The sequence below is a fragment of the Gallus gallus genome, chromosome 4 (genome assembly GCF_016699485.2).
Source record: "Gallus gallus isolate bGalGal1 chromosome 4, bGalGal1.mat.broiler.GRCg7b, whole genome shotgun sequence".
Classification (NCBI taxonomy): Eukaryota; Metazoa; Chordata; class Aves; order Galliformes; family Phasianidae; genus Gallus; species Gallus gallus.
This window is the reverse complement of record NC_052535.1, coordinates 24,857,084-24,880,315: the sequence shown is the minus strand read 5'-3', so window position 1 is coordinate 24,880,315 and position 23,232 is coordinate 24,857,084. Positions and strand designations below refer to the sequence as shown.

The 23,232-nt window shown below is 42.9% G+C and overlaps 1 protein-coding gene across 8 annotated transcripts; it reads right to left on the bottom strand.

Moving 5' to 3' along the window:
* Nucleotides 1-968: 968 nt before the first annotated feature.
* MFAP3L (microfibrillar associated protein 3 like) lies at nucleotides 969-19,999 on the bottom strand. 8 transcript variants are annotated; one of them, XM_025150165.3, is made up of 5 exons: nucleotides 19,136-19,177; nucleotides 18,237-18,567; nucleotides 14,927-15,131; nucleotides 8,898-9,311; nucleotides 969-6,240 (listed from the first exon to the last, which is right to left on the bottom strand). In XM_025150165.3, exons 4-5 carry the CDS (start codon nucleotides 9,178-9,180, stop codon nucleotides 5,381-5,383), a joined length of 1,143 nt encoding a protein of 380 aa, XP_025005933.1. In that variant the 5' UTR covers nucleotides 9,181-9,311; nucleotides 14,927-15,131; nucleotides 18,237-18,567; nucleotides 19,136-19,177; the 3' UTR covers nucleotides 969-5,380. The 8 variants fall into 8 exon arrangements, with proteins under 8 accessions (XP_025005933.1, XP_040555474.1, XP_040555475.1 ...); XM_040699540.2 differs by lacking the exon at nucleotides 14,927-15,131 and having other exon boundaries at nucleotides 969-6,057; nucleotides 6,175-6,240; XM_040699541.2 differs by lacking the exon at nucleotides 14,927-15,131 and having other exon boundaries at nucleotides 969-6,057; nucleotides 6,175-6,237.
* Nucleotides 20,000-23,232: the final 3,233 nt, after the last annotated feature.

Below are 23,232 nucleotides of genomic sequence, written 5' to 3'. Positions count from 1 at the left end.
TAGACCAGGCTGCCCAGAGCCACATCCAGCCTGGCCTTGAATGCCTCCAGGGATGGGGCATCCACAAGCTCCTTGGGCAACCTGTTCCAGTGCTTCACCACCCTCTGTGTGAAAAAACTTCCTCCTAATATCTAACCCAAATGTCCCCTGTCTCAGTTTAAAACCATTCCCCCTTGTCCTGTCACTACGCACCCTTGTAAACAGCCGCTCCCCCTCCTGTTTATATGCTCCCTTCAAGTACTGGAAGGCCACAATGAGGTTTCCCTGGAGCCTTCTCTTCTCCAAGCTAAACAATCCCAGTTCCCTCAACCTTTCCTCATAGGAGAGGTGCTCCAAGCATCTGATCATCTTAGCGGCCCTTCTCTGGACCCCTTCCAAGAGCTCCATGTCCTTGCTGTACTGGGGCCCCAGGCCTGGATGCAATACTCCAGATGAGGCCTCACAAGAGCTGAGTAGAAGGGCACAATCACCTCCCTCTCCCTGCTGGCCACCCTTTTTTTAATGCATCCCAGAACACAGTTGGCCTTCCGGGCTGCAAGCGCACACTGTTGGCCCATGTCCAGCTTCTCATCTACCAGGACCCCCAAATCCCCCTCCACAGGGCTGCTCTCAAGGGGTTCTTCACCCAGCCTGTATAAACACCTGGTATTGCCCTGACCCAAGTGCAACACCTTGTACTTGGCCTTGTTGAACCTCAACAGATATGGCAATCCACACTTCTGTTTTGTTATGGTACTCTGAAGGGTGCCTCTGGGAGAGAGGACAGTTTGTTAGCCTTAATTCTGAAGGAGCAGCAAGAATTTTTGCAAGGCCCAATGGCAGTGCTCAGAGAGGAGACGGCTGACATAAAGTCCCTTGGATTACACGCAGAAGTGCCGACATGCTTCCAGAGGGAAAATTCTATGGATGTGAGCAGTCTAGGCTATTAATACAACAATTGGGTCTATATTCTGAATAATGACAACAGCTCTCTTTCAAAGCTTTATTAAAACTCATGTCTAGACAAATAACTGTTTCTCCTGATCAAAGTTCTGATGTATTAGCACATGTACAATGAAAGCTATAGTTTACTTTCATTTGAACTGTAGCCTTGGTGTATTCATGTAAGGCAACTGCCATCTTTTTGAGTGCGTACAAACTCAGCATAGTCAGTGCAAATTCTTTATTGAAACAATGACCAATTTACAAGCTGGATCGCAATTCTTTTTGCCACTAGAGCATGAACTGGTCTCAGTGGTTTACGGCTGCGAACTATAAAATTGTAGCAGTTATTTAAATCAAAATACAGTAGCTGCTTCTCCAAAGAACATCGTTATCTTATATTTCTCATAAAACTAAAAAGGATTTCATAACAAATGAAATATAACTGGATACTTTAGTGCAAACATTTCCTTTCCATCTAAGAAGCTTTCAGTTGTCCCACAAAGTACGACATACTCTTAAAATAGCATGCTGCCAAGACAGGCCATGAGAACTTTTAAAATTCAACACTTAATACTTTTCAGAATTAGTTGCTCTGGATCCAACTGAAGGTCAGAAAGCCCTGATTACATTACAGTACTTTTGTCAGAAGGTAACTGCAAATTGAGGAACTGATGTTGTATCTGCATTAGAATAAGACAGGCACTGTTAAAAAAAAGAAAAAACAACATCTGCCCATATATGCCATTCAGCAAAACTGATGATGGTTACACAGTAATTTTTAAGCACAGGAGCAAAGTGCTATGCCTCACCTCATACCAACAAACCTGCATAAAATGCTGATCCATACCTTCTAAAAAATTTGAAATGACAGTCTTTAAAAGTGAGTGAAGGGTAAAGACTTAATCACAAGCACACGCATTCAGAAAACAGAAGAGGGTCAGCAGTAAACAAGCGCTGATCAGAAAGAAAATGCTCTCAGTAAATAGTGAGCACAGTGTTCAAGTGGTCTGATTAATACAATCTTACGTTTAGTGCAAAAAGAACAGTGAGTGTCAAAAATCACATCCAACACTGATTTATTGTGCTGCAGAAATCCAGTCATCTTTCACGAAGTTCCAGCAAGAACATTTTAAAGAGCATAAATATATTCTGCAAATTTCATTTCCTTTCTGAGCAGGCCTGGTGTTCCTTATGCTTTTAAGATGCAAATATCCTTGGACAGGATTTTTCAGGTGCTGAGCACTTTGAGAACAATTGCTGCTTGATGATATAATAAGTAAAACAGTACAGCAAAAGGTGTGCAGAGTCCAAATATGACAACAGATCACTTAATGTCCCTGAAGTACTTAATGTGAACAAAAATACACAACGATGCAAATGTTAATGTTTCTTTCAAACCATCAAGAATTTTGTGTTTGTTAATAGTGTTCTTGTGACATAAAATGGCCATTCCCTAGGAAATACTGCCAAAAAAAAAATTACAAATAAATAAATCAAAAATTGATTACTTTGTGAAAACACAGCCAGAAAATTTGGAAGAGGAAAGATGGGTTTGGATCTTGCAGCCCACACATTTCCCACAAAGGAAGTGCCTGAAAGCATTGAAAAAGCTTTATGCTTTCAGGTGTAGTATAGTAGACACATAAAAGAGAAGAAATATATAAAACAGAACCATTACAACCTGCATTTTCTTTCAGTACAGTGCTGTTCTGTTTTTTATTCCAGAAGTACCACCAAGCTCGATGTCCAAAGGCTTTACAGCAGACTGGCTGTGAACACTTGGCAATCAGTGACTTCAGCTCCTGCAAGGTCAGTTGAGAATTTCCCTTTGACCTTGCAACAGCAGAAATTCAGCACCATACCTATTGCATGCATCTATTCCAGGTAACCGTTGCTCATAAATGATTCCCAAGGTATGTTTGTATATAAATACATGTTCTTTGTGGGCAATCTTTGGAAAACAGTATGAACTTTATCTTCAAGGAAGTTTACACAGAGACAATAAACAGGATCAGAATGGCCTACTACCAATCACCATATGAATACATGAAAGGGTCTGGTCTCCACTGTAAAAATTTGTAATTAGAAAGCAAATAAAATTAAATACTGTAGTTTAATTCTGAAATTTTTTTTTTTTAAGTGTAATTTTATAGTTGTTGAAGGAGAACATCCTTTATCATCTGAGCAGTCTTAGCTGGGCACAAAGCAGCTAACGTATAAACTGTGTTACCACTGTTTGTAAATACTGGGCAGGCAGAACAATCAAGATGCCTCTTTTCAGGAGATCAAGGTGAATGAAAGGAATTTAATGTAAGTTCTTGCTTTATTTTCTGCCCTCACCCTCTTTCAAGCTAGAACCAAAGTGAGTGACTTGAAGAAAAACTGATATGATCACTGAACAGAAATGTATTCTGGACTCAGACAAGGAAATAAGCTTGCATCACAAGTGTCTGAAATCACAACGGTCAGGTGTGAGGTTCCTCATGGTGTTCTTATCCCTTGCTCTAAATTTCTATTCCTTCTCTCTAAAATGTTTCCATCCACATTCCTTAAGGGATTTTGCCCTTGCACGTCTCCTTTTGGATATGTGCAAATGCCTTTTGTAGAGATGCTTACCACAGTGGTGAGCACAAATGTTAGGCAATTAAAGGCTGTCATTTTCATGAGTTTATCGCAAAATCTGAAGTCCTTTTTTAAACAAGTGTTTTTTTAATAACCAAGTCACAAGGTGTTCCTGAATTACATGGCTAGTGAAGCTCTGCACTTTAATACAAAGATAACCTCAATCGGTTATCAGTGTGTTTTTTTAGATAGCTGCCATGTTGACTTTGCTTGGTCTCGATGAGCTGTGCAGCTAACATAGCTGATTACCTCCAAACGATGCCTTATGTGGATGTGACTACTTCAATAATACATCCAAGGAGCCATCCATGCATCACCTCTCCGTAGACCTAAGTGACTTATTTTTTTGCAATATACTAGATTCCAGATTTGAGTATCTATACATATACTACAGTCTTCCTTCAAAACTACTAGGTGATAGTAAGTTCCTTAGTTCCAAATTAAGTATGTGTCAGATAATGAAGTAATATGCTATTAACCCTAAATAAGCTCCTCCTTTTAACTGCTTTCTTTCCCTACTCACTCTAAAGAAGGTCCTTTTTATTGTCTGTCTGCAATAGAAATGACCACTTTCCTTCCACTCCTGGCATAAATGTTAATCATTTTTTAATGTAACCCAATTGCTGTAATACTTAAAGTTTTACTGGGATAGAGTCACATATTCCCAAGTAGGATGCATCCTACCTTAAAATGTTCTTAAAATATCAAAGAATATCTTCAATATCAATATCAAGATATCTTCAATATCTTAAAATATCGAAGAAATTACAACACAGTAAACAGTTTGTGTGACCGTCACTGTAATGTTACAGCACACTTTTTTTAATTTGGATAAAACATTCTCCAACTTATGCTCACAGATAAATTTAGACTTGATCCCCAGAATAAAAATCTGCACAAAATAGACGATCCCAGTAAAAGTGCCTGCTGCATATCACCCTTGTCCTCATCTGATTACTGGAGTTTGCAGGATTGTTAATGCACCTGCTTGTCTTCTAGTAACACTGCACGTACATATTCCTACCAAATTACTACAAAGCAAGACATCTTGCATATTTGCAACTGTTTCCCTTACAAACTTCAGGCAAAGTCAGAGACAGACAAACAAATGCAAGAAAAAACCTGCAGGGCTCTGACTGCAAATTTTTTCTAAGATGTTTAAGGGCTTTCCTATCTTTAAAATACACCTTAAAGTTGTTTCTTGACAAGAAAACAAAACAAAACAAAACAAAAAATCCACCCACTCATTGGCATCTTCATTCAGTGGAAAAGGGAAACCTATTTCCCTTGTGCCTAAGCAGGCTGGTCTCAAATGAAATGGAAACATTTTAACTTTCTTTAATGGCCTTCTCAATCACAACGCGGCTCAACAAACAGGCTTTGTAAAAGTAATCTATTAGGATTTTATTTGGCTACTGGAGTGCTGCCTCTTGGGCAATAATTCAAATTCACAAGACAATATTTGCAAAATAATGGAAAATAACAAATGTGAAGGAAAATGAAAACCAGTTTTGTGTTAAGTTCAAGCGTCCTACATCAAATACTACCAATGACCTCCAGGTGGCCACTACAGGTGACTCCAGCCTAGAAAACGCTGAGGTAAATGTTTCTTGGAAATACTCCTAATCCAAAAGAGCAAATAGTATTAATGTATTAGCAATTATTCTGCCATACATCATGATAAATTAAAATCAAACTGAGAAGAAAGTGCCAATAATCCACATACATGCTTTGCTATGATAGTCTCCTGGTAAGGCTTAGCGGCAAGTACAATATGTATTTTTAAAAGAGCTCCACCTGATTTTCCTGCTATGCATAGATTCAGGAGTAACTATCATACATGGCTTTCATATATAACACATGTGTCATTTGCCAGTGCTGTGTCATCAGAACTGAGTTCAGTAGAAGGCTCAGGAGAGGGCTCTGTTGGAAGTGCTGGTGTTTGAGGAAGGTCTTCTTCCTTGGTGTCCAACTGCACGCTTTCTTGTGACTGACCATCCATGCAGTCCTTTTTGGACAGTGGGTGAACTGACACTTTTATTGCAATCTGTTGAGGTGGCTCATGCAGTGATGATGCATCAGAGTCAGCTGTGGGAGAGTCACTGCGCTTCAAAGCATTGGGGATCGTATAGAGCTCATCTGTTTCAGTGGTTTCCTGGCCTTCTGCTGTCTGCCGTACAAAATTCTGTCCTTGCTCCTCCAGACCAACAACCTCCATAATTTCTTCCATTATAGTCCTGCAGTTCATGATGAGAGGTGGCAAAGGCACACTCCGAGCAAGCTCTTCGATATAGCGAGCAAATTCCATGGTCTTGAACTGCGTTACTTTGGCAAGCTCGAGCGTTTTGGCTGAAGTGATAATTGGGATACGTTTTGCAATCTCAAAGGCTTTCTGGAGTTTCTCTGCTCCTTCTGTTCTGAAGAATTCATTGATTGCTTTCTCCGTTTTCTTCAGGTGACTGCTCATCATACATAACCGTGTAATGTTCAATATCATAACAATGGTGAAAGCTACAAGGCAGACAATCATGTAATAGATTCCCATATCTCCGGAAGTAAAGACCACCCTCAGAGTCACAGTATTGTTAACACTGCCATACATATTAGATGCGACACACGTGTATTTACCTCTGTCTTCAAAAGACACGCTGGTAATGTTTAGTAGCCCATTTTCAAGAAACCACCATTTTCCTGCTGTAAAGGAGAACAGAATAACTTACTTAGAAGTATCTCATTCACATGATCAGCATAGTTTAAACGTCAGCTTTTTCAAACTGGCCTCAGATTTTGGAAAAGGGAAATAACATTGATGGGAAAACAAAAAAATTGCCATCACAAAGGGTTTTCTCTCCCTGAGATCCTAGCTAGGTTATCAAATCATTGACACTGATTTCAAATATATTATTATTTCATGCCTTAAAAGAGTCTCATAAAAATTAGTCAATGCATATGACATCTATGAACATCTTATAGACAGATAAAAGGATGGCTGCTTATCCCAGAGAGCCTCCCAAACACATGGCACTCATCCTCAAAGAACAATAATAACAAGATTATGAGACAGAAAAACCTACTAAACTCTCCTCGTTTTGTTCCCTGACAGTGCATTTTATTGCATTTTCATTGGGTTATTTTTGGTGTTTTGTTACAGTAACCTATGTAATTCCGTTAATGTAAACTTAAAAAACCAAGAATTCCAGAGATATGGACTCAGCCATTTCCCACTTCCTTAACACAACCCCAAGCCATTCCTGATAGGTATCTGTTGAAGTCAGTGACGGGGTTTTTATTATCTTCCACAGCAAGGGATCTCAGGTAATTCTCAGGACCTATCCTTACTATCAGAAAGTTGTTTTTCCTTAAATCTTACTTAGCTTGCTGCAATTTAAGTCTGTTGAAGTAGCTGACCAAAGATGGCAAATCTGTGATGAAAGGACTAAAATAACACAAAACCCCAATGCAGTGGATATAAATTCACATTGCAAGGGCTGCAGTCCTGCTGTAGGCTGGTGTATATCTTATGTCTACGTTTATTTTATCAAAGTTCTTTTGTTGTTCAAAAGATTCTTCTATTTCTTACCTTATTTCATTCCAGGAAGAATCTTTGGGCAATTTTGAGACTCAATAGTCCAAATAAATGTTTTTAATACAGAGCAGGCATGGGCTTTTATCATTTCTGTGGGCTTTTTTCTAATAAAACATGCATAGAATAAATAAAATCTTTAGTCTAAATCAGACCTTCACATAAAGAAAATCACACCAAGCAGTTAAGAGATGGGGAAATTTTGAGTAAAACTGTCTTACAGTGAATGTGTCAACATCTGTAACACTTCCTTCTCCAGTTCTAGGTTAAGATATACAGTACTGGCTGCTATGTATTTCTTTGAATTGCAGTGTTGGCAAAGTAGATCTTTATTCACTGTAAAATGACAAGATGCCTTGCTGACGTATTCTGGCTCCAGCTATTACAAATGACATAACAGCACTGAACTGTGATTCAAAGACAGGTTTTGTGCCAATGGATCCCAGCAGACAGTGTAAGCCACATGTGAAAACAATAAATAGAAAAGGTATCATTGCTGGCTTTTTTTATAACAGTTCAACACCTTTTTCAGCCTAACCACATGTATACATCTTGTGCTAGGGAACATTTCTTACATGAAGAGAACCGCTTTCTTAAAGAAGGAAGTGCAGTGTTGAAAGTCTAAGATAAAGTTACACTTTCTTATGCCATATTTGCATTTTCATTGATTTGGTCAAAGTTTTTGCTTATCTATCTGAATGCTCGTGTTAGCAACTACCTCTCTCAGTCAACTACACTAAGACCAAAAGTTAGATGCCTAGCTAAACAGGAAAACTTCTGTTGGTGTGCCCTAGTAAAACTCTCTATATGTTCCTATGATCATGCACAAATTATATCTGAAAGTCTGCTTAACTAGGTCAAGCAGCTTCTTTCTCCAGCTCTACAGAAAAAAAATGATAAAATATTGAAATGTAAAATATAACCTGTTACGTAGTAAGTTGCAGATATGCTGTTGTAGCACTTACAGTTGGGTCAATCATTTCCATAATAATAGAGTTGTCCCTCAGTTCAGCTATTATTTAGACAAGCTGTTCTGCAATTATTGGGAATTACTAAGGGTTTATTTCATCATGCTGCGAACAAAGCAGTCAGTATAGAAGGATTACATGAGCAAAATACCTTCCATCTCCCTCCACTAAATGTTCCCTAAAAGTGTAACTATTATTATCCACCAAATCTTCCTTTTAAGGCAAACAAGCTCATGTGAAATGAAGGTCTTTGGCAAATACAACAGTCTTACTGCAGACAGAATGGCTCAGACTTGACTTGTCCGTCTAACTGCTGCCCCTACATAGATTTTTCCATCGGTCATTCAGGGCATCTCCTGTTTCTCACACGTGGCACTGTAAATAAAGACGGGGAGGGCTAGCAGGAAGTTTTTTTCTTTGAAACTGTGCCAATGAACTCTTCCCATATGCCAAGAGAATCTTTCCTTGAGTTGGAAAACAGCTTTTCTGTCTTCTTTGGTGTCAAAGAAGAACAAAGAGGAGAGAATGAATAATAGGATCAAACCTGAAGTCTTCCAATGAAAAGAAGTCTGCTTACAACATAAGCATTTCAGCTTCCTGCTATGTTTTGCTATAAATAACACATTACAAAAAAAATTGTTTTCTTCTGAGGTGTACACAACATTTATAGCTGATATGATTCATGTTTTCCTGCAGGAAAATAACCAATGCCTGGTCATTAAATCAAGGCTTTTAGTTAACCTGCTGAAGTCAGAAGTGTCTCAGGACAGGCTACATTGCTGAGAATACTGAAATCTTACCTTTATTCTCTTCCTCTTGGAGCAGGCGGCCGTTGGAATTGTACCATCTGTAATGTGGGCTAGGACTACCTTGGACATTACAGTCAATCAAGGCACTACACCCCTCCTTGACTATGATATGGTCGATGTGGGAGATGACCACGGGCACAGATCCCGTGTTTGTGCCAGTGCGGTTGAAAGTGCTATTAGTCACATCCTCAGCAGTTGTCAGAGCTGCTAGTAAGATGACAAGGCGTATGGTAGGCAGAAAGCACAAAAAGTGGTGGCGGTTCAGTATGTTCATTTTCCTTCAGTGCTATACGCAGCTGGCTGGAAACTGGAGTTGGTTCTGTAGAATGAGGGCCCTTGAGGTGAGGAGGTCACAAGAGAGCCTTATTTTGATCCATGCAATTTTTTTTTTTTTTTTTTAATATCCTAAAAAATAAATAAATAAGTATAATGAGATGGCCTGTAGAAACAACCCACTAGATGCTCAACCTTTAAAATAGTGACACATCCATTAATGCATTTCACAATCATCAGCTCAATGTCTTGTCTAAATGCTAATGTTATCACAGTCCTTTTTCTTACTGGAAAAAGATGCATACATTTCCCTGTTGTTCAGAGCAGCAGGCGTAGGAGAAAGCTTTTATCACCTAGACACTTAGCAGCAATTTAGCTACAGCAGCAGCTACAATTTTATCCCAAAAGTTCCACAGATTTCTCTCTTTTTTTTCTTTCTTTTTCTTTTACATCTGCAAAATCAACAGGCGAACAAAGGTAGAGCACATTAAAGCTGTCACTACCAGTTCAGTGCTGCTGCTCTGTCATGCACAGTCTTAGTGGAAATGTGGAACGTGTCAGAAGGAAGAACCACTTCAGAAAGGCTTTTTGGAGCCGCTTTTAGAGCCCTGAGCATTCACGATTTTGTCTGAATACAATAGTGCATACAACAAAACATCTAAAACCATTCACTTCTTCTTTTAAAGTTTTCTGAGATAAAATGTAACTGGAAGAGATATGTAAAAGAAGGTATTTAGTAGTTCATAAAGTCATTTTTAGAGCAGATTTTGAAAGAAAAATACTTGCTACTGACATACTTGTGGCAAGGTTGCTTGGAGGTACAAACGAAGCTGGGACTTTTCCATTCCTTATGTGGCCTTAAGTATTTTGCTTGTTCAGTTTTTGCACGCTCTCACAACAATATTTTTCCTCAACTAATCATCTACAATGAGCCCTTTCTTTAACAATGACTTCAGTTTGTAGACAGAGGAGGGGGAGTTACAAATGTGCTCTCTATCAGCCTTATTATTTCCCAGTGAACACAACAGGCATTTGCTACTGACTGATGGCACAACGTTGGCCTCAAGATGAGCACCTCTCAAAATTTCACTCAGAGTCTTAGGGCCACAAAATATGTTAAAATCACATCAGAACATCTAACCACATTGGTTTTACTCATGTTTTTGTAAGGTAAATGACTGAAACTTAATGAAACTTATTAGTTTGAGGAATCTATCTGAAATCTAAAAATAGGTCACGTCAGTATCCAACCATCTTGCCCCAAGCGAACATTTCACTTGCAAAACTGTTTACATTATACTGAAGGTTTGTTTGATGTCACGATACCTCATCTAGTTTAGCACAGAGAAATGACTGCTGACAAGGTTAGGCAATTTACATATATAGAAGAAAAACTAAAATAAAAGCAAGCAAACAATCCCCTTCCCTCTTCTTTATTCAAAAAGAAAACAACGTTACTGCCTTTCACTGGTTGCATTTGTCTTAGGCTGTTTTCTTCTCCATTCTCTATTCTCTGACATGCAATGAAGTTGATTTCGTACAAATGGATACAGCTGTTATTCAAAGAGCAAATTAGTTTCCTCTATTCTGTAGGATGAATCATTACTGGAAACAAAAAGCTATGTTTTTTTTTTTTTTCAGAGAAGCTGCATGAATGGTATGGATGTCTGTCATAGCTTCAAGTCTGCCCTCGTTTTCTCTCAGTTTTCCTAAATACCGAACTTTGAAATATCTGCTATGAAGAGCCAGAATAATTTTTAACCTTAAATTAACTTGCAAATCTCATTTGTCATATAAAGCCATATGAACATTAACTTCAGAAATCCATTTGCCACTGTGCAAACTGTGAAGAGTCTAAATTCTAGACGTTCTCTGTAGACAGGTACAAGTGTGTCTAAATCTCTGCCTTGGAAAAAGTACTCCAATTCTGCCTATTCACTTCAGTCACTATTTACATCTAATTTCTACTACTCCATTAACCTTGGAGACAGCCATTCTTTATGGTTACACAGATGCAGTCTATAAAATGCTTTTGTACAGTGCTATAGATCTGCATTGCACCATACAGAAAAGCCAAAAGGCATGTCACACTTTCTGGCAAGGGAAGGAGGAACAAAGACTGGCTGGCTTAAGACAATGGGAAGGGCAAAGGAACAACACAAGCTGCTCAAGCTTTTATTGCTAATTACTGACTGCAGCCTGGTTTTGTTGTATTTGAGCATATTTTCTGATGGCAGAAAAATCTGTAGCAATCCGAACTGTTGTTTAGTACAGAAAGTAATTTGAATGCTAGACAGAAATGAAACGTCACCCAGCAGGTGAATAGAAAACATTTAAGAACCCTCAGTCTATTGGGAAGCTCAGTTTGGTTGGTAGCTCAGTGAGTCCCTACAGTACTGAGATGCTATGGATGGATGTTTTGGACAGTGTGTGGTGGCAGTAATGGTGTGAGGATACCTATTCTGTATGTTTACCTGTGCTTAACACACAGCACGTGAAAGCAAAAACTGCACCTTTGTGTAGTGGTAACAAATCTGACTGGTTAACGCAGTCAAAGGGGCCATTTACTTGTCTGAAAATAACAGCTGCTCCCTCCTTATGGCACAACACAAGTGAATCATATATAGATGCAGTAAAAATTAAGATATAGATATGAAGTAATTGACATCTACTGTGAGAGATTAATACCTACTTGCATTACTCTTGAGAATGTACTTTCTCATGTATGTTCCTGGAATGCAGAATACTTAATACCTCCACAGATGCATATCTGCTTGAAATAAATACAGTTTGATGGCTGCTATGAGCAATAACCAGGCAGGAATCTTAAAGCAGAATGTTTGAGAGGAGTGGTGGCTGCTTTCACATGCCATCCAGGGAACGGCTCTTGATGGGCATCTGATTTTATTTGAAGAGTTAGAGAGAAATCTCTCTGAAGAACAGTGTTTTAAGATGCTAGTTTAAACAAATGTTCCTAGGGCAACACAGAAGTGATAGGAAATCTTTTCTTTGGTGTGCATCCTATGCACTGCTAGTGGATAACAAAACAAAACAAAACAAAAAGGAAGAAACCAAAGGCTTTCTCAGCTCTACTTAATAAGAGAAAGTTAAAGAGTACCCACCTGGGGAGCTACCCATCCTGGACCCTCTGCTAAGCTGCTGTGCAGAACCGAAAACACTGCAGTCAGATTAGGAAAGCAGAAAGAAGAATTGGAAACAGTAGAAAATGTGCTGACACCAAACCGTGGTGCAAAGGGAGATTTCCTGAGAGTTTTCTTCCTGCTTTTGCCCTACACGCAGTAGCAGCCTGAGGATGTTAGGGAAAACAACTCTGGGAGTCAGCTGCTTTCTTAAACGTAAGCGATGCAATGGGTTGTGATTCAACTACACAACTAAAAGGCAGGCTGAGGGTACTGAAACAGGACTGCTAGTGATGCCAGCCCACTTCTGGCAACGACACATGAGAATCCAGGGTATGGGAGAAGTGGGCACAGTGCTAATCGCTCTGGTTCTTGGCCATGACAGGTTCTACTGAACTGTGGCCCATCATAAAAGCTATGAAGGCAGCCAAAATCATAACCTTTTAATTTCACCCTTAGTCAGGGTGACTAGACTAAAACAAAGATTCCTGCAAGAACTCCTTAAGACTGAGAGTAACACAGGACACTTATGAAGGGGGACGTTATAATATAGAGTATTGCTCTGAAGGAACACACTCAATCTCTGGGAGCACTTTTACCACAGAATGGGAGATAAAATAAAGTTATGTTTCTGGACATGGAAAGAATGGATGCGTACCCAAAGCTGTAGTGAGGGACAGGCTTACCTGTAAGATGAAATAAGAGGAATGTCCAAATTCTCCTCCATCAGCTAACACAAAGATATTTCCCCCTGGATACTGTGTCTGCAGCAACATTCACTACTGCAAGATGGTTTCCAGGGGTCCTTACATTGAATTATTTTGTTTCCTTCTCTCCACATGGTATAAAATGAACATCTGAAAGCAACAGTGCTGCTGGCAGGATTAACTTCCAAGAAAAACTGCACAAGATGAGCTATGCGAGGGAACTGCAACAGGCTTTTCTTCTAAGTGACAGAACAGCTGTCTCCGTGGTGCTATCTCTGCCTTTTTATCTAGAGAAGTTCCTGCAATAGGCTCGAGAGCAAAGGCTGATGGTATTACTCCTAACTGTGAAATGGACCGAAACTGAGATTAAAACTTCTCTGTCCGAAACCATTGATGGTCTTAATAGAAGACACTTTCAGCTCAGATTGGCTGGAAACACAATGACTCAGAGAAATGTTCTGACTGACCGTTTACTTTTTCACATCACAGATGAGCTTGCTTCCCACTATTACTGCTGCCAAGAAAAAGTGCTGTGAGTGAGGTGCCACATTTATAAGCACTGCAATTGTGCAGAATGACATGATGACAGCAGAAAAGAACAGAAGTCAGTGATGCATACCTTTTCCTGGCTTGCTTACTCCTGTAAGACTTGCCTGTTCTTGTACTTGGAATAACGTGTAATCCTATTAACTGTGAGGTTGTTCGATTCAGAAGTGAAGCACAAGAAGTCAGTTCAATGCATAAATTATTGTCCTACAACTTCAACATCTCGGTGCTGTCTTGCTTAGCTTTTGAGTGACCAAGAAAATGAAATGATGTTCACTTTAGTTCTCATTTGACTATACATAACCATCAGGGATGATGCTATAAAACAAAATTAATGCTAATTAATTTTTTGAACTACTTATTACGTTTCCTCTTCAGGCCAATCCCTCTCTTAGTTGCCACGGGCAATGCCTTTTCAAAGTGGGCAACAGTAAAAGCTAACAGGTGTCACTGGAACAGGAATGCAAACGAAGGCACGCTGTTTCATAATAATGACACACAATCTGGAAAGTTCTTTGCCAGTTCGTAGAAGAGTGAAAACCACCTAATGAAACGATTAAGCTATGAGGGTCCGGATAGCAAATGAAGAGAAATATAACTCATTTACGACTTGCAGCAACCTCCTGACTTGCTTCTCTAGTCATTTGCTAGTCAGTAAAATACTGCAGCTTGGTTCTGAAGGAGCTGCTCTGCATTCTTTTTGAGAGGATTTCAGTCCTTCCTAACTTCATTGTCTTCCACTTCCCTGGCTACGTCAAATAGGTGGCATGCTGGCAGCATCTGTAGTTTGAAGAGCTTCCTTCTGCCCATATAGACTGCAGCTTCCAGCTGAGCAGCAATGCCCAGCTATGTGCATTTCAGTCTCTTTGGCTGCATTCAGCTGCCTGGGAACCTTTCAGAAACTTCTTGTCAAGACTGCGTGACACTGCTGTGGCCATATTGGCAATGCCACTTGGTGTGATACCCTTCATTTCACAATCACACCTTACTCATGTCGTTGTCTGAAAAGCACATTCGTTGCCCAGTGTGCAATAAGTCAATCATCACACACTCAGGAGAGACACTGCTTATTTATTTCAGGATTGTGGAAGGCTGAATGCTCAGTAGTTTCCCACAGATCACACACCATACAATAAATTGCAGCAAGAAAGCAACAAGCAATATGGTTACCCCATGTTTTATATTTGTGATAAAAAATATCCTATAAACATTTCCTACATGGCAAATCCAGACTCTTGGAGCAGGGAAGGAAGGATATGTCATTCTATTCAGTGATGGTAAGAATATCCTCCAGATTATGCCTTCGCAAGCATGTAAATATTTTAGAAGCCTTATTGCAAATAAGTATTTTTACCGTAAAGCTCTCCTCATTATTGTTCCTCTTTGTTCTACTTCATGCCTCAGTATTGCAAAACCAGCCAGCATATGAAATCCTGGAGAATGTAAACCCTCCTCACTCTAAACACTTGAATGGTTCCATTGATTTGGCCGTGTTTTTAAGTGATCTGGTGGCTGTTCGCCTCACTCCAACAGATGCTCAAAGACCTTAATCCATTAACCTAAAAATGAACAGGCGGAGGCTTTTGTTAGGTAATTACTGAGAGATTATTTAAAAGTACCTCAAGAATGCCAGACCTCTGGAAAGTTCCCTTCTGATGTTGCAGTTCCTGTAATCCCAGCATCTCTGCTGTATCAAAATTACACCAAATGAAAACAAAGCAAAACTGTTGACGCAACTTGGACATTTAACTTTTCGTTGGATGAGATGTAGTATATATGCACATTTTTATACGGAATGAGCAATTTAATTGTTTTCTCTTGGAGGTATTTTAATGACTGCAGTAAAAACAACATTTTATATTTAGAGGAGAAGCTTGCTCTTTAAATCAACACAAGTACTGCGATGGAAATGTCCTTCTACTGAGCTGTGGGCTACCTGGATCCTAATGCAGATACAATGCTATCAGTAGCAGAGAGACTTTTTAAAGCCCAGCTCACATTTGATTAGGTATGAGCTCTTGTCAGGATTTTCCAAATAAATACATCTTTCATGATGATGATTTAGATTTACTTAGCGTTTGTATTTATTTGGAGGCTGTATAATTGCTACTCAATGTCATTTTGTATACAAAGCTATTATTCCGGAAACATCTGTATAGCTTTAAGAGGCTCAACTCCCTGCAAGCTTTCAGCATAGCTGCTGTTTTACTGTTGGCAATAAACGCAGATGGTTCAATGCCTAGAAGTTCCCTTTGTTGAGAAAGAAGGAACAAAGAACATGCAGAGATCCGTCCCACACTTCCACACACATCCGCATACTGCCTGGCCTCACCAAGTTTTGGGTTATCTTCCCTTTTCTTTACTCACCTCTTATCTTCCATTTATACCAGCACTCTGCGGGTATTATTCTACTAACAGCTTAAGTCACCATCAGCAGAAACAACAGATCTCATATGCTCTTGGGATGGCTTATCTATTCTTACTGCTAGGAACACAGCAAGGTGGGATGGGGCCCAATTCATTTCCCTTTGCTTTCTCTTCAAGTGAGCTGCCTGGCAAAGCTGACCATCCCTTAGATATGTTTACTTGCTTTCTTTTTCCAAATGATGAATAAAAATTCTAGATGTGGGGCATTCAGCCCTTTGCAGGGCTGAAGATTTCTCTACTTTTAAAATTCTAAATCTTGTATGTGCTTTGAGAAGGTGTTTTCAATTCAGTGCACGCAGTTTTCATTAGAAACAGTATTTTAACAAAAGGCTCCCATTTATAAAACAGAATAAAAAATGGGAAGAAAACAGTGTAGAGTATGACTAATTCATCTATGTCCTCACAGAACTGCAAGATGCACATATTTACCCATTTTTAATGACTGGCTTAAGCATGTACTAGTTTCTGGGATTCAGTGCAAAGAGGTTACATGTGGGTGCTGTGATTAAGACGGGATTAAACTTGTAAAGAGGGAATTTAAATGAATCTAGCCATTCATTGCTGACTGCAATAGAGAAGGATCACTTCAGGTTAAAAATGCTTGAGCCTATTTCCTCCACAAGTATCAGAAAGGAACAGCAAGTGGCATTGAAAGGAGTTTGCCTTGCACCAGGCAGAAACTTGAGCCTTGCTTGTACACGAATGTGATCAATACAGCCCTCTCCTCGCGTGTCTTCACATGGCCACTGCTGTGAAATAATCTAGGTAGAATTCATCAAGACTTTACTGAAGGACCTCTATAACTTCTGTGCTGCTTTATCCTCTCTGGGCTAAAAGAAAAAACGTAACATCAAAATAACCGACATCTCTAAGCATCTTTTGTCAAGCTGATCGCAATTAGATAACGTACAGAACAGCTAATGTAGCAGCATCATTCAGAAATGGGTTTATAAACGTAGGCTGTACAGAGCGAGCTGCTATACCATATCACACCGCTGCCACCAGCCACGGGCAAAACCTACTGAGGAAAATGCAGCGGTGCTGGTAGGGCTGTGTGCCATACATGGTGGGCATGAGTGGGGACTGCACGCACAGCGGTGTGGCTGCAAGGCAGTACAGATGACCTGCCCCCGTGTGACTGAAAAACATCAGCAGAAATCGTTTGTGGTTACAAAACTCTCAGAGTGGCAGAATGTGTTAATTAAATGTTAAGCCTGCCTAGATAGGCTGTTCTTAATGTAACCCCTCCATGCGTTGTGGTCTTCTTTCAAAGTAGGGGTATTATGCGCCTGTACAGAGCTCCTGATCTCTGATAAAGAAGCACTGCTCCTGCTAATGACTCTGAAGTAAGACAGTCTGCTGCCTGATGTTGTGTTAGCTAAGTAAAAGTCACGACGTCTCTTGGAATTGCTCTATCCTACACCTATACAAACACGTACAAGTTTTGTCTGCCTCTCCCCTCTTTCCTGGTAGACAGAAGATCTGATGCTCTAAAATGCTGCTATGATTTACTTTAATCGCAGGAACTGGGGAAAAAAATAACAGCACACCCACTATCTTGGAAATGCTGTTTCTGAGGTGGGTCTGTATGTGGATGAAGAATGCCACTGCTTTCGTCAGCACAACTAAATAACAAAATTAAGGCTACAGAGAGGGCTTTGCAAAGGTGCACAGCTGCAATGCCAGGCTCAGAAGTGCAGGAAGGAAAAGTCCCAGGAAGTAGTAAGGAGCTCGGTCTTACACCACTGCCTTCTGGTGACACGTTAACGCATCCGCGTTAGCTACAAGCTTTCACGATGGGAAACCTGCCTGTGTTGGACCAATACCACATACTGAAGTGGAAAGCAAGCTTTTTCTTGGTGGCTTGTCTGCTGTCTGTCTAGGCTTTCAGCTTCAAATTCTTCAGAAGAAATGGCACGTATACAGCGTGCACTCACACTGCCTGAACTGTGCTCCTCATTGATGGACATCGGCACACTGCAGTCTGAACTAGAAGCCTTTCTACTAAAGAAGGATCCCTGCTGCACCAAGCACAAGTACCCCAATGGTGCTGCTGCTAACTGTACACACTAAGCCAGACAAAAGATTCTGCCACGCAAACATCACCTCCACTGAAAGGAGACCTGCAAGATTTTGTCCTACTGCAGCGAAGAGAGAAACCGTTCCGTAACGCGTTGGCTCCAAACATCTCAACTTTTCCCCTGTAATCTCCTCCGTGCTTCTCACTGTCAACTAACCTCACTGTTCTTCAGCCAAAGCAAATGAAGTCGCGTGTGGCACTTGGCATTGCCTACTCCGCAGGTACTTCTCTTTCTGGAGCAGGGAAGCTTCACGTGCGGCGCTTCACGCCAGCAGCTCGCAGAGCACAGCTGTGAAGCACGCTGTCCTACCAGGCGCACAGATAACCGCACCGGACGAGCGCCCGCTCAGCAGCGCTGCGCTCTGATCTCTAAGCCCGCTTTTGTGGTGCTGCTCGACTTTGGCTCCTTCTGCCAGATCGCTCTGAAGCGGAAGGCTGCAGCTCCTGCAGGGCACTTTGGAAACTGACTTCTATCTCATGAGGCTATCCTGTGAAATAAAAAGGTAATGACGGCGAAAAAGCAGGGGGTCACCTTTACTGTAAATGTAAGGCAGCACAACTTCAGCTCTCTGAAGAGGTCAGCTCCGTGGAAAAGGTCCCCGTGCGGAATCCCTAACGCCCTTTCTTTCTCCTGCCCGGAGCGGGCATCAACCCGCTGGGAGCAGCGGGAAGGCAGAAGCCCCACGTCTTCCTACCTAAAGCTGCGCGTCTTCCTGAAAGCCCCGCTCCCGCTGCGAATCCATCCCTTGAACTTTCACGCTCCGCACGGCATTACTTCCCGAGCAGCGGTCCAGCGCTCCCAGCGCGGCACCTCCCGCTCCCCGCGGCGGTTCCCTGCCGGGAAGGCGCGCTGCGGGGCCGCCGCTTCCCCAGCGCCGCGGCCGCCTCCCCGCACACCCCCGCCGCGGGACGACGCGCCCGCTGCGGCTCACGGCGGCCGCTCCGCGCCGCGTGCCTCTCGCTCCGCAGCCCCCCTCGCCGAGGCGCAGAGGGTCGGGCAGGTGCCGGGCGAGGCGGCCGTCGCCCCCCCCCCGCCGAAGCGCCGCTCCCGCTCACCTGCCCGCCGGCCGCCCCGCGGCAGCGCCCGCCGCCGTGCCCCTCAGCGCGCCCCGCGCAGCACCATGCCGGGCCCGGGGCGCGCCGCGCGGGCGGGCGGAGCGCGGCGCTGCCGCAGTCCGCGGTCACGGGGCGCTGCGCCGCGCCGTGCTGTGCCGCAGCGCTGTCCTCCGCACCGCCACTCCTCCACCGCCGCCGCCGGCTCCGGCAGGGGAAAGTAGGTCAAGGCGGCACTGAGCATGCTCGGGGCCGGGCCGGGGGGCGGCTCCGGTGCCCGCTGGGGGCGCGGGGGGTGGCAGCGCCGGGTGGCAGCGACCGTGCCGCGACGCGAGGCGACAGGGTGGCTGTCAGCGCATCGCTGCCAGCGAGGGCTGCGGAGGAAGGACCGCAAGGCAGGGGAAGAACAACCTGTTCGGTACTCCCGTAAAGCGGAACGCCGTGCCCAGGGAAGCGGTACGCGTGGGTTCCACTCGGGGCTACGGGACTACATTCCTAACGGGATTATGGCACCTGACTCCGGTTGAAGTCCAGTCTGAGAAGGTCCCAGGCTGCGGGTGGCCGACGGCTGGCTCCGTAGGTATCCGAGTGCCGTAACACGGGAGGGTAAAGCTGGCCCTTACCTTGAAGTGGTTGTCGGTGCCTGGATGTGGATGTCGCTACCCGGGAGCCAGCGGCAGGACGCCGGCCGGGACCAGCTGTGCGCTGCTGCTGTCCTCCCATCCCCTCTGCTGTACCACCTCCCTGACCTTAGGGCAGACGGAGGGATGAGCATCAAAGCCAGTGGGATAAGTTGCGTGAGGTTGTCTCTACCTGCTTGTAATCCTCCTACAGCTCTGTCTGGCCCCTGCTCTTGATATCCTCTTCGGATTGCTTCCAGGGCAGCAGTAACGGAAGCTCCTCTGCTCCTACAAAGAGTAATCGGATTGCAGAGCACTTGCTGAAACTGCTGGAAGACCTGGGTTAGGACTGCATCTCTGTGAGGCAGGGTGTATGTGGGGTGCACCGTGGTGCACACTGAGGCAAGTCTCAAGCCCACATAAGAAAAAGTGGAGGGAGAAATCAGCAACGGTCCAGAAAACACGGGGAAGGCTGACTAAAGGAAGATGGACTTGTTGTGCCTGGACCCACCACCACCCGGAGTAGAAGGAGAGCAGTTTTGCTGGGGTTTTTGCATTCCCTTCCACATCTGGCTGTGAGCCCACCGCTGCTCTGTGCCCCTTCCTGGGAATTCACCATCTTCCACACTTCACGTGGTCCCCATGCCTGTCCCATCAGTCACTGTAGCTGTTCTGTGGGTAACCCAAAAGGAAGATGTGGACTACAGTGCAAGGTCTCCTATTGGTCTTTGTGGTCAATAGCTGGTAGGCAGCAAGGACTTAAACCACCGCAGTGGTTTAAAGCGCACTGAGATCATGCAGTTTCCTTCAATTCAGTGCTTCCTAAGCATTGTACTTTTCTGCTATCCCCAACTCCCACTCACTCAGCCAACAGACTGCTGAGCTTTGAAGGATAACTACCTTTTCCTGCAGCCATGGTGCGTGGCCGCTGTCTGACCGTAAACTGATTGCTGTGCGAAAGGCCCTCCCACAGGTCAGGCTGTCTTCCCCAGGCTCTGAAAGGTCCAGTGTTGCCCATGCTGCTAGTGTTAGATACATTCACCCCGTATGTCCTTTGTGCCTCCAACACTGTGAGGTTGGTGTGATTTCTGAACTGACTGTGCACCCTACTGGCTAAGATTGATGTCTTTGGTGTATAGGAAGTACGAACAGAGGGCACTCTTTGGAGGAGAGAGGGAAGCCAACTTCAGCTCTGAAATCCCAGTCTGACCAGGGAGTGTGAAGACTTCTGGAGGTGTTTTGGTATTGGCTTGCCCTGGTGCTTGCTCTTCTCTCTGGTTCACTATGCAAAGCACCACTGCCCCAGATAGTAGCATACCTGATGTCACCACAGACACTGGGATATTGTATTGCAGCTCTCCGTCATTGGCAGCTTTTGCACTTTTGCCAGCTGGGCTCTAACACGGGGAGCCACTAGAGGCTGGAAAAACCCATCCTGTGAGCATACCCAGGCAGCCTCCCTTTGGAACAGCACCAGAATCCAGCCAGGAAGGGGGTAACCATCGCCCACAGCAACACCTGTGGCATTGCCCTATGGCTTAGGGACTGGATCTGGCTGAAGAGTTGAGATGCTGTCGCCTAGAAGGACAATCAATGGGATGTCATTGAGGCTAAGGATTTCATCAAATGGCTTGTCCAAAATGGCCTCTGGGATGTTTGTGAGGCTCAAAACCAGAATCCAGCCAAGCACAGTCATCAGTGTCGAGTGTATGCCCTCATCTACTGCCAGTGCTCATCCGGGAGCAGCCCAGGCATTCTGGGCATGCAGGGGCACTGGGAGCAGGTGGAGAAGGAGAGAGGCCCCTGTCCTACATAGGGACAGCACCATATCTCCTCTCACAGGAGGCCCCATTGAAGCCCCTCTGCTGCCAACACCTTGCCATGTGAACTCCATGCACAGGGATGCTTCTTGTGGTAACTGATAGGAGAGAGCTTACTTTTTTTATCAGACCTTTTGGAAATACCTTGCTCTGAACCCAGAGTGTTGAGGCTTAATTGCTGGTTGTGTTTTGTTCTTGTTCCTCCTCTCTGCCTTTTGAAATAATTCAGAAGAAGTTAAAAAATATTAGGCGTCAAGCTTTTGGTCTTACGGTGGCTTTTATTTGTACCTCATAAAATCACGCAGTGGTAACTGTTTCTCTCCTGACATTCTGTATTTGTTTTCTTCCAGTTTTGTTGGTTTTGCCCTTGCCTTCTACAAAGGTAAGGATGGAAATGACCAATTGCATTTTATTCCTCCCTATATCTTAGCCTGTAAGATCACAGAAATAACTTGGTTTTGCACCTCTCAGAGGAGGAGGAATTCTTGTTAAGGCAGACTTTGTCTGCAGTGATCCATTTTCATCACTCATTTCTGAGGGAAGCTCCTTCCTGAGCTATGATGTAGACGTAGTCCACAGGTAAAACAAAAACATGGATTATGTATATCTCTTACAGTGCAAGAGAATCTTATGAAGATTGTATGCAAAGAGTTCTATATGTGTGTGTATTTGTGTTTAAGGTGCTGCTGCTCAGGTGCCTTGATGATGAGTGCAGCAGAAAGCCTAGCTGAGCTTAAAAGAACTTGCCATGAGTAAGTTGAAGCCAGCTGAGAGCACATTAGAGACAAAAGAGTTTTGGTTCCTCCTTTGCTGCATCCCCTTGCCCTCCTACCCCCCACCTTCTGTGCTCTCAGTTTCCTATATGTTTCCTTTTAGTTGCTAAAAACTAGAGGCAGGGCATTGCTTCAGGAGACATGGATGAGGTGAAACTCTAGGCTGGAAATCAAGAGTCACTGACCTAGGGATGGAAAGATCTCAGTACTCTGCTGATGCTTAAGAGAGCTTTTGTATTCAAAGACCAATATTGGATGACAGGCAGATTATTGGGGGCCCTGGATAAGCCCAAGGCTTAGGGGTCAAAGCAATTGGTTTACAGTTACCTTAATAATGTCAGATGCCTCACACTTTTTAATTCTTTTCCTTCCTACACCAAATGCTCTTACTTATTTCAAGTTTCTATTGTATGAAACAATGATCATTTCTCTCGTCGCTTTTGATGACCTCAGCCATTCCTAAGCTCTCCAGCTGAATAAACTGAGAGAGGGCAATAAAAAACAAATCTGCACCTCTAATTAGCTTTTGAAAAAGCGGTGTTTACTATTCTCTGCATGAACTGACTGTCAGATGCTATACCACCGTGGAAACACTCTACAGCTGCATGTCATGAATGTAAAATAACACAAGGCACAGAGGTTTGGGGTTTTTTTTTTTTTTTAAGTACAGGAAATACTTTCAGAAGCAAGGTGAATCAGTAGGTGCGATTCTTCAATAAAGTAGCTATTGCATGGGGGAAACTTTACGAATATACTGCGATAACGACATAAATTAGTATGTAGAAACCAAAATAAGATGATGAACTATTATGGATTTTATAAAATTAATTATAAAAACCCTCGAAACACTTTCCAGTAACATGGTGTGAAGCTATGATCTTTAGTGA

What these genes read in the sequence shown, in the direction of transcription:
- MFAP3L (XM_046940717.1), bottom strand. Translation starts at nt 9,180, where the DNA reads ATGAACATACTGAACCGCCACCACTTTTTGTGCTTTCTGCCTACCATA. An exon ending in CCAAGAGGAAGAGAATAAAG is followed by an intron (nt 6,241 to 8,897) that starts GTAAGATTTCAG and finishes TCTCCTTTACAG; the next exon opens with CAGGAAAATGGTGGTTTCTT.